This window comes from Dermochelys coriacea, chromosome 3, assembly GCF_009764565.3.
Source record: "Dermochelys coriacea isolate rDerCor1 chromosome 3, rDerCor1.pri.v4, whole genome shotgun sequence".
In the NCBI taxonomy this organism is placed as follows: Eukaryota; Metazoa; Chordata; order Testudines; family Dermochelyidae; genus Dermochelys; species Dermochelys coriacea.
The window spans coordinates 210546246-210556311 of NC_050070.1; the positions used below are offsets into that span (position 1 = coordinate 210546246).

General features: G+C 52.5%; 1 protein-coding gene across 1 annotated transcript; it reads right to left on the reverse strand.

The window, feature by feature from the left end:
* Positions 1-3326: 3326 nt before the first annotated feature.
* On the reverse strand, positions 3327-7946 carry VSX1 (visual system homeobox 1). Its single transcript, XM_043512197.1, has 5 exons — positions 7553-7946; positions 6937-7015; positions 6341-6464; positions 5311-5491; positions 3327-4558 (listed from the first exon to the last, which is right to left on the reverse strand). The coding sequence occupies exons 1-5, from the start codon at positions 7944-7946 to the stop codon at positions 4290-4292; spliced, it is 1047 nt and encodes a 348-aa protein (XP_043368132.1). The 3' UTR covers positions 3327-4289.
* Positions 7947-10066: the final 2120 nt, after the last annotated feature.

Genomic DNA, 10066 nt, shown 5'->3' on the forward strand with positions numbered 1-10066 from the left:
ACAGCACCTGGAGGGGTTTACTGCTTGTCACTAGCAAAGTATTGTGAGAGACAGCCCAGTCTGGAGAGTTAAGGGGGCACAGTGGTCTCATGGTCCCAGGCTGCTCCCCGGGGATCCCATCACAGAATTATTTACCACAATTTACATGTTTCCATTCTGGACCACCCAGTGTGGAGGTGGCTGTCTCTGGAATAGTGTTATATTCTTGTTGTACCAAGAATGTCATTCACTAAATCAGGGGTGAAAAATCAAATTATTATGAGACAGTAGCACCTCTAGGCCCTATTGTATTCAGTACCGTACAAGCACTGTCCCTGCCCCCAAAGAGTTTAGTCTTATTATAACATCAGCATCATTGATTACAGTAGCATCTAGAAGTCCCAGCTGATTTGGGGGGCTTACTGGGCTAAGGCTGTACAAAGATATTTAGTAAGAGACCGTTCCTGGCCCAAAGAGTTTATAATCTAAATATACTATCTAGCCCTTTGCTGGTTCATTCCTGTCATCAATGAGTTAGGACCTGATCCTACCCCCCCTGAAGTCACTTATCTAGGATCTGGATCAGACCCTTGTTCCTAAGAGTCAGACAAGTACTCCTGGTTGCTGTGACTGGATAGTTATGAATTGTGTTCACATTCAGGTGACCAGATGTCCTGATATTAGGGGCTTTATCTTATTTAAGCAACTATACCGGCCCTCCTGGGGAAAAAACATGTCCTGATTTTTCACATTTGCTGTCTGGTCACACCTAGTCTGCTAAAACAGCCTGTTTTGTTATATCCTCCTCCACCTGCTTGTGTGGGGTTTGTTTTGTTTTATTAATCCACCCATTGTGCTTGTCTTGTAGTCCCGATCCCACAATACAAACACACATGTGTTCAACTTAATCCCTTGACTGCAGTGGGATACTCACATGCATAAGTCTTTGCAGGCTTGAGGCCTTAACCTGAATGCTCCTTGGTGCTGGAACTGCTATTTGCTACGTGTTGGTGCCGCGTCTGGCACAAGGAGGCGCCAGCCTGGGTGAGGCCTCCCAAGTGCTGCCATAACATAATAAATTCAGAAGCGCAAGCAATCAACCTGCATGCCAGGGAAGTGTGGGGGTTGGGAGAGGGAAATCTACCCTTCCCGCAAACCAGGGCCATTGTGTGGGGCTGTCACCCTGCCCCCACAGCCCATACTCCAGCAGAAACCACTGCTTTCCCAGGCCACTTGCACAGTGTGTTGGAAGACAATAGATCCACATCCCTGTCAATTCCGTGGCCCCACCCTGCCTCCATCACTGCTTTCTGTCTATCAGGGGCCAGCCCAGAGACCCTCTGTGGCATGGAGGCATTGTACAGGGACCTCTTCCTGCTGCTGTACAGACTTGCCCCAACGTGAGCCTTAAATGGCATATGGAGGCCTTTTTGCCTGGTCCCCACTCCAAAGGGAGTCTTACCCTGAGAGTACCCACATCTCTGAGACGTACTGTGGCTAAGGCAGAAGCCCCTTGGTGACGTATTGGCAGCACCTCACTGCCTTACAGTACGAAATACCTGCGGTCTATAGGAAGAGAGCCCCTCTATGACCAGACGCCCAAGGGCAGTTTCTCAGCAGGTGTACAGCTCAGGCTCAGACAGGCTATTCTCCTACAGGATTGTCAGTGAGCCAGATGCAGCCCGCATATCCCCTACCATCCATTTCAAGTCATCGAGGACAATCTCGAGCATGCTCAGTGAAGACACTCTTGCCCATGCCATCACTAATAGCCCCACTGTTGCCATATGTGTCAGTAACCAAGATCCACCATCCTCATCCCTTCCAAATGTGGGGACATAAATATGGGAAAATACCAGTGCCAGCACTCCACAGCCCCGATCAACCATTGGCAAATGCTGCCGAATCAGATTAGACACTGAATGTGCCAAGGCTTAGCTCGTGGACGGAATGACCTCTTCCCCCATCATTGGGGGTCACTTTTTCAGCTGTACAGTCTTCTTGTACAAAGTCCATATCTGCCACTACTCCCCCGACCCCTATTGCCTTTTCTCCCTCCCCCCAGGTTGGCATAGCCATCCTGACAGTGTTCAAAAACAATTAGTCTAGAAACCCTGGAGAGCTGTTGCTGCCAGTTTCCTATTGCTCCTATAGCCAGGGACAGGTAAACCATAATTACAGGGCCATTTATATACTGAGCTGTATTGGGACTGTTTCCAGACCGGAATTACCCAGATTTTAATAAAGCCTTTTGATCATTTTCTGTTACATTTTGGCCAGCAGATAAAACTGGAAATGTTTCAATACTGCTGTTACAACATACATGTGGGCCAATTCTGCCTTATGCACAAGCAGGAGTGTGCTAAGTGGAGTATATACCAAGGGTACACATTACAGACAAAAGTTAATTTGAGTGACATGGTTTTAATATCTGGCTTCCTCCCATATTTCAGAAGAGCACATTTCGCCATCAGTTGAGGGCCTTTGGCCCTTCCCTAATTAAAGGGGAGTTTTGAGTAATGACGCCATTCTGACCCCTTAGTACTTTATGACTGCCATCCTGGATACTCTGGCGGTTAGAATTATGAAACAGGTCTGGGTCTGTTTTCACCCTAAAGAAGTATGAGATGCGAGCATTCCTGTGCCAAGGAGACAGGGCAGTGCACCCATTGCTATGGCACTATTATTGGGGGGCATGGGGGGATTTGAAATACATTTGGCTTTGTACATTACCATTTGTTTCTCATGTTCTATCTACAGAGGCACTCAGAAAAAGGGCCCAAAGCTGCCCCCCTGAAAACACCAGGAATGGGTGCAGGCCTAAATGAGGCCATTACATCAATACCACAGCAAGTTATTGTCCCTCTACCTGCCCTTGATATGCTCACAAAATCCCCTGCAAGTTCAGTGAAGTTTCTGAACAAAATAATTAACAGCAGGATAACTTAATCAATACCTATCCCTTTTAAAGTAGGCCCTTATCTCCCTGTGACTTTCCATGGGAGTTGGGTGCATTTCTCCTAAGGCACTTCTGAAAGTCCCATCTACAATGATTTTCATCTTCAAAATGACTTGACATTAATTAACCCGGATGCACCCTGCCGAGTCTATTTAGGCCCCAACCTCTCAAAGACCTAGGCATGTGTTTAACTTTATGCCCTAGAATAGTGCCATGGATTTCAGTAAAACTGCTCACAAACCAGACATGTACACTATTCTAGGCAGGATCAGAGCCATAACACTTTCTGAAGATGTATCCAAGCAAAGCTACTATGAAAAATACAGATGGAAAAGCAAAGATACCGAAAACTTTTATTTAATAATGCATAATAAATAAATGACAGAAAAGGAAGAGCAACATTCAGAAAATTCAGATAACTAAAGTGCTTTTAGACAAAAATATAAAAAGACCAAGAAATAGATCTGACATTAACACTGTTTTATGGACATTTAAGAATTACAAAATAGTCTCCTATGACAATTCACAAAATAGCATAAAATTTCTTAGGGGTGCTATGGCTTGATTTTCATAAAGGTGTGAGTTCTTTTATGCATAGTATATCAAATAACATTCAAAAGCGTACAAAATTATTGCATAAAATATCCCTCCCCCCATATCCCCCCGCACGCACGATACAAGTTCTAAGTAAAATACACAGTGTAATTCATTTATAAGGCTGTATTGACTGATACACAGCTCCTCAGCTGGTGTAAACTGGCCTGGCTCTCTTGAAGTCAATGGCACTATGTCAACTTACAAGAGCTGAAAAACTGATCCACAGTTTTTAAAAATACCTTCTGCTTCTTCTTGAGGCTGAACAGTTGCATATTTTAAACACTGAGAATTGCCACGTTGGTGCTTACCCAGTACATCACAGTAAACGCTGGAATGTAACTTTGGAAATAAAGGTTCTGTTAAGTCCTGCACCATCTTTTCGCCAAATAGGGTCCAGAAGGAATAGCTCCACTCTCAGTCATAGTCCTGTTTAGCTGGCAGAAGTGTCTTTCAGTTGTTTGTGTTACAGAATGAAAGGGAGGTTTTCCTGATTTATCACTAGAGCTGCCCAAAAACCAGTGACATTTTCACATCAACATTTTAAAACCTTTCCCTCAGCCCTGTTTATTACTAACAAACAGCTTTAAAGTTGTGGGGGAGGGAATCTTGGCTGGATCCAGTTTTAAAATGTCTCATATTCATGTAAAATTGTGTATTAATTGTTTGAAAAAATAATGAATAAATAGTCCTATCTTTCCAAAGTGTTAAGGGGGCTCATTTTCCTAACACCCCGCCCCTCCCCTGCTCCCTGAGTTTAGTGATCATTGTCCTTCCCATCTGTCTGGAGGTCTCCTTTGAGACATTGCCTCAAAGCGCTCCTGTTCTCTTGCTTTGCTGTGCTAGAGAGGTCAATCGCTGTATCTTCTGAATTGTCCATAGAGCTGAATTTGTCACCAGAGCTTCTCTGGTGATCTGCTGGCTTCATTTTTAATTCCTCCTCAGGACCTTCCAGTCTCCAGCTGCCTGTCATCTTCTCCTCGCTCTCTGGCTTTCTTGTAACATCCATGGATTTTTTATGCATCCCTTCAAGAATGAAGAAGAGCAAGTAAATATAACACATTGCTTAAATCCACCTGGGACAACTGAGAGCATTGTGCCTACTAACTAATTCAAACACACCGGGCTCAGCTGTTACCTTGTCCTCCTCTTCTCCCCTCTTTTTTCTATGTCTTCCCTTAGGGACAGATCCAAAGCCCAGTGAAGTCAGCAGAAAGATTCCATCTGACCGCAATGAGTTTGGGTGCCTCCGTTGTCTATTGTCTAAATCCTAGTTTGCGAGTTCTCTGGGGTCTAGAGCCTATTATTGGCTTGTAAGTATGGAGGGAGGTAGGGCTCTATTCCTTACCGGTGGCTCTACCGCTCTACAACAACATGATAAATTAAGCACCTATTCAAACATGCACTTAAGCAACTTAAGTTAACTTTAAATTAAATATGTGCATAAGTATTTCCCTGACTCAGGGCTAAAATCATAACAAATAATAATAACAATATATTATTATTGTATAGCAATAAAAGGGTCACCGACTCTAATCTGTTCGTTAACACGTCCTTTTCAAAACACTTTAACACAGACTCTGAAAATTACCACCTAAGGATTTGTGGTTTACTTTAAATCCCCCCCCCCCAAAAAAAAAAAAGACTGGCGTGTTTGAAAGGCTGAGATTTGTAACAGTTTTAAATATAAAGCATGTCAGGCTCTCCCTAGCTACCTGGCTGTTCGCTCAGCATTGCTTAGCAGGGCGTACAGCACCCTGGACTATGTGCTGTCTTACCAAGCAGCCAAGGAGCACAGGAGCCCACCAGCCCACTTTTGGCTGAGTTGATGATTGACTCGGGTAGAGGGATGGAGTGCCTCACCATGGCCCCATAGAGACCGTACTCGGCCATGACACTGCTCCTGCCCCAGCACTTCTCACGCTTCCTCCACTTGGCTCTTCGGTTCTGAAACCAGACCTGGTGGGGGGAGGGGGAGATCGGGCGGGGGAGTGCATGTGTGTGGGTTGGGGTTTGTACATGTCCATGTGTGATTACATCCAGAAGGTGTTCGGGGGGGGGGGGTGTCCAGGTGTGAATGTGTGTGTCGGAGAGAGTGTTGGGGGGGGGGGGGTTGAGAGAGAGAGAGAGAGAGAGAGAGCATTGCATGAGGTTTATCGTGACGGGACGGGCTCTTTAGTTCTAGTCCTGGGCTGGGGATCCGTACTCAGGTGTTTCCCCAGCAGCTGTCCGGAGCGAGTCAGTGAACACGAACCCCCTAGGAACAGCTGCCTGCACGGCTATCTCCTCTGGGCTGGGAGCACGGGAAATCTTAGACCCCCCCGGAAAAGGCAGCCATTGTACACAAAACAAGGGCTCCCAAGCAGCGAGTCCCTGTTCCCCCCTAACCTGGGTCTGCAGCCCCAAAGGGTGGCCATCAAATAGGGCTGGTTATAACTAGTCCTGGCTCCTGTCCAACTGTCCTGCTCTTAAGGGCATCAGCCTCAAAAACTCAGGGCCCCACTCTAGCCATTTTGGTCGTTGAAGTAACTGGGCCACTTGAGGATAGGCGGGAAGATTTGGCCCAATCGCTATTGCACGAGGGTCCGAAGCAGGGGGCTCCGGCACAGAGCCCAGCCTGGTGTCTAGGGGAGGGAGGGCAGAGCAGCCCCCGGGTGCCACGGTGCATCTCGGCGGGGAACAGGCTCCTTCCTGACGAGCTGTGTGCGCCGCGGCCAGCGGGGCCGGAGTGTATCAGCCTTGAGCACGTTCGCTCTCGGGCCGGGCCGGCGACCGCCAACACACCTGGCGCTGGGACGGACAAGCTACCTGGATCCTGTCCTCCGGCAGCTCTGTTTTCATAGCTAGCATTTCCCGGGCGTACACATCTGGGTAATGAGCGTCACTGAAAGCCTTTTCCAACTCCTCCAGCTGGTGAGCAGTAAAGACCGTCCTGGAGAAGGAACAAACAGTCACTGGCCACCCGGGGAGCCCCAGAACTCCTGCAGGGGCCCCCAGGCACTCCCCCAGGGCGAGGTCTACAATGACTCTGGCCTGCAATCAGGTCTGAGTCTGGTCCTGTTTACACAGGATTTTCCACTGAGCCGCACTAGAGTTTTATTCCTAGGCAGGGCAGCTTTGCTCCTGTCTCTCAACCCTGCTACTCCTGGTGAAAAGCCCTTTGGCTGCCCATTACTAACACTAGTTAGAATAAACACGGCTTCAGTCCCACCCCTGCGGCCACACCAGTCACGTTGCCATAAGCTGTAGTGTAGACATAGTCTAGCCCTGAACCAGTACCAGGCCCGTGGTGCTGGAGGACAGGCCAGCCCAAGCAATGCCATGATCCCAGGGGATCCCTGCTGTGAAGAGCAGGGCCAGGGCTCCCGCAAGGCCCAGCCCGCTGTCCCTAGCTGAGCGGGTACCTATGCCGGCGCTTCTTCCTCTTGATCTGGGAAGTCGATGTCTTCAGCTCGCCCTTGTCCCCGGACAGGCTGTCCTCGTCTGTGCGCAGGGGGAGGGAAAGGACATTCAGCCAGCACCCTGGGGAGGGGAGGCTGGCCCGAGGCTCAGAGGGAAGCAGCCAGGGGTGACGGGCTGCGAAGCTGGCTGGGACCGGGGGGCCGCGGCCAGGCTGAGCTCGCTCCTCCCACCCCGAGCACAGCCCCGGGGAGTGGGGCGCGTCTCCCCCAGCGGGCGGCGGGCCCGGGCCGGGTGGTTCAGCACCACGCGGGCGGACAGCGCCGGGCCGGGTCACATCGTGTGCGTCGCGGCTGCGGAGCTCGGCCCCTGGCGGCTCTGGCCGCTCCGGGGTCCGGCGCTGGGGCTGGCTGGGGGGCGCCCCGGGCTTTGGGGGGGGGAAGGCCGGGGCAGGGCAGGGCTCGGCTGGGGAGGGGGATCCTGGGCAGGGCTCGGCTGGGGAAGGGGGAGAGCCCGGGGCAGGGCCCGGCTGGGGAGGGGGATCTAGGGTAGGGCCCGGCTGGGGAAGGGAATCCGGGGCAGGGCGCGCCCCGGGGGCGGCGGGCAGGGCAGGGCCCTTACCCGAGACGTTGTCCTGGCGCCCGCCAGCGGGCGACCCGGGGTGCCGGTGCAACTCCGGCCGGGGCTGCAGGAAGGGGACGTGCGCCGGGAGCAGGCAGGGGGCTCCGGCCGGGGGCGGCGCCGCGAAGCCGCAGAGGAAGCCCAAGCCCAGGGGCAAGGAGCCGCCGCTCAGAGACACCCCCGCAAGTCCGGCCCCGGCGCCCTCGCATCCCGCGCCGGCCACGGGGGCGGCCGGCGGCTGCAGCTCGGCCTCCAGCCCCAGCAGGTCGGTGATGGCGAAGCCCTTGGAGCGCAGGGCCGGGGCGCCCAGCCGGGCCGCCTTCTCGCTGGCAGCGCCGGGCACCAGCGCCTTCCCCTTGGCTCTGCCCTCGGCGGGCTCCTCCCGGCCTGTCATGCTGGCCGCTGCCTGCCCAGGATGGACGGGGGCAGAGCCTCCCCGGAGCCTTTTATCCCGCTGCCCGGCTCCAATCAGCTCCGGGCAGGGCCCCGTCGCCGCAGGGGGCCGGGGAGGGGGCGGGCCTGGCTCCCAATCCCGGGGGATTAATTGCCACCGAGGCCCCCGCAAGCCCACCCCGCTCCCCCGCGGGCGCTGCTGCTCCAGCAGACACGTTTCACTGCGCCCAGCCGCTGCCCCGGGGGTCGCTCGGCGCAGCTCAGCCTGGCCCGTGCGCCCGGGGCGCGCAGGGCACTGGCCAGGTTCGGCTAGCGGAGCGCCCCGCCCTGGCCGGGGAGTTGGTGCCCCCCGAGGGCTGCCCGGGCTGCGCTCTAGCACCTCGCCCCGCCAGGTGCCCGTCTGTGTCCGACAGCCACAAGCTACCTGGCGAGCGACACGGACCTGCAAAGCTCGCTCCGGCCCGCCTCGCTTTCCGGGCCCCGTCGGGCAAGGGGGATCCAGAGCCAGTGAGTTTCACACCCCCTGCTGAAGCGCCACAGCCTGGGGGATTCTGGGAAGCGGGGGGGGGGCGGGAAACCGGTTTAGAGCAACGAAAGTTTTGTTCCGTCCTTTCCCGTGGAAAACTGAACTCGGGCAATCGATGCGCCGCGGGCTCTTCCAAGGAGCAAGTTGCAGCTCAGTGAGGCGGAGATGGGCTCGCGTCCTGCCCTTGGCACCGGCAGGGTCTCTGGGGCATTACAGGAGAAAAGGAGGCTCCTTCTGCAGCTTCGTGGCTGGGTACAAGGAAGAAAGCTCATACAGTGGCCATACACTGAGCCCAATTCACCCCCCGACCCCAGTGCAACTTGACTGTTTAGCAGCATTGAACCTGGCCCTGCTAAAACCGTGTGGGGCGGTTGCTCGCCCTAAAGGAACTGGGGATTCTTGTGTCTAGCCGTAGCCACGTTCTGAAAGGGGGATTCAGTCATTGGTTCGCCTGAGTCCAGATCTTGTACCTGGATTGCAATTCCTTGCCTCAGCTGTTTATGCGAACCATTTCCAAACAGCTTACAGCCAGTGCTTTAAAGCAGATCTCTTTTTGATTTGGTCCTTTTCTGCTAAACATGCAGATTAAACAAGGGTCTTCTGATAAAGATAATTACAAGGGGACTACGTATTAACTTTACATTATTAAAGAAAGACCCAAATCTCCCGTTGCAAGCTGTTCCTGGGATTAGCAAAACAATAACTTTCATTTGGGATAATTGTAATTTGAATTGCTGGGGCTTTCGGGTTTGCTGTGGACGATTAGGAGGTTTTCTCCTTGGGCCGAAAGGAATCCCGACATTTCTTTTAGACACCGAATTAGACAGGTGTGAAGAAAGGACAGGAAGGTGTTTCCTCATACGGGCTTCTGTCCAACAAATAGAGCCGTCTACAATTTTATTATCCGCTTTTCCACACATACAGCCCCATCCCCACCTCAATCAGGCAGAAATTAAATGCAGTACGATTGATTCTTGTGTTTAAACAGTCGGGGCCCATGGTAATGGGCGACTTTATAAAACCCTGGCCAGACAAATCAGGGATGTGGATCGGTAGATGCCCGGTGGGTAGGGAGATGGCCATACACCATTATTCCCATTAAACGAAATCTCAGTGAAAGGCTTCCACGAACACAGCATTTGCCCCAGACGTGTTTGTTCCGAGCTGCGTTTCGCACGTCAGTCGTCTCCAGCTGTTCGGGGCATTTCCAACCCGTGTCCCAGTCCGGTGTGGCGCCCACCCCGAGTACAGCCGGGCCGTCACGCTTTAATTCGGATCGATCGCGGCTCCAGCCAAGAGCCGCACCAATAGATCACATATAGGTCAGAACCCAGGGGACTTACATTCCTCACGTTCACTTTCCCAGTTTTGCTGCAGTTTTGCTGGACGAAGAGACTTTCACTGCGAGCCAGGGAGCAAATCTGCCGGAGTAATTAGAAGCGGTAATCCGGCCTCCGCCCACAGCAAATTTCCCGTCCCATCAGATATTAGTGGATAAAACCCTAATTTTTGACGTCGCACCCGAATCAGTTTAATTTCAGCAGTTTACAGGGCGGCCGAGCGGCTGCAGGGGATGATGAAGCCTTAAATATGCA

Excerpts from the sequence above, each read along its gene's own strand:
- VSX1 (XM_043512197.1), bottom strand. The coding sequence starts at position 7,946 with ATGACAGGCCGGGAGGAGCCCGCCGAGGGCAGAGCCAAGGGGAAGGCG. Across the intron at positions 6,465-6,936 it reads AGGAAGAAGCGCCGGCATAG|GACGGTCTTTACTGCTCACC; the intron begins GTACCCGCTCAG and ends TTCCTTCTCCAG. Across the intron at positions 4,559-5,310 it reads CTGTGCTCCTTGGCTGCTTG|GGATGCATAAAAAATCCATG; the intron begins GTAAGACAGCAC and ends TCATTCTTGAAG.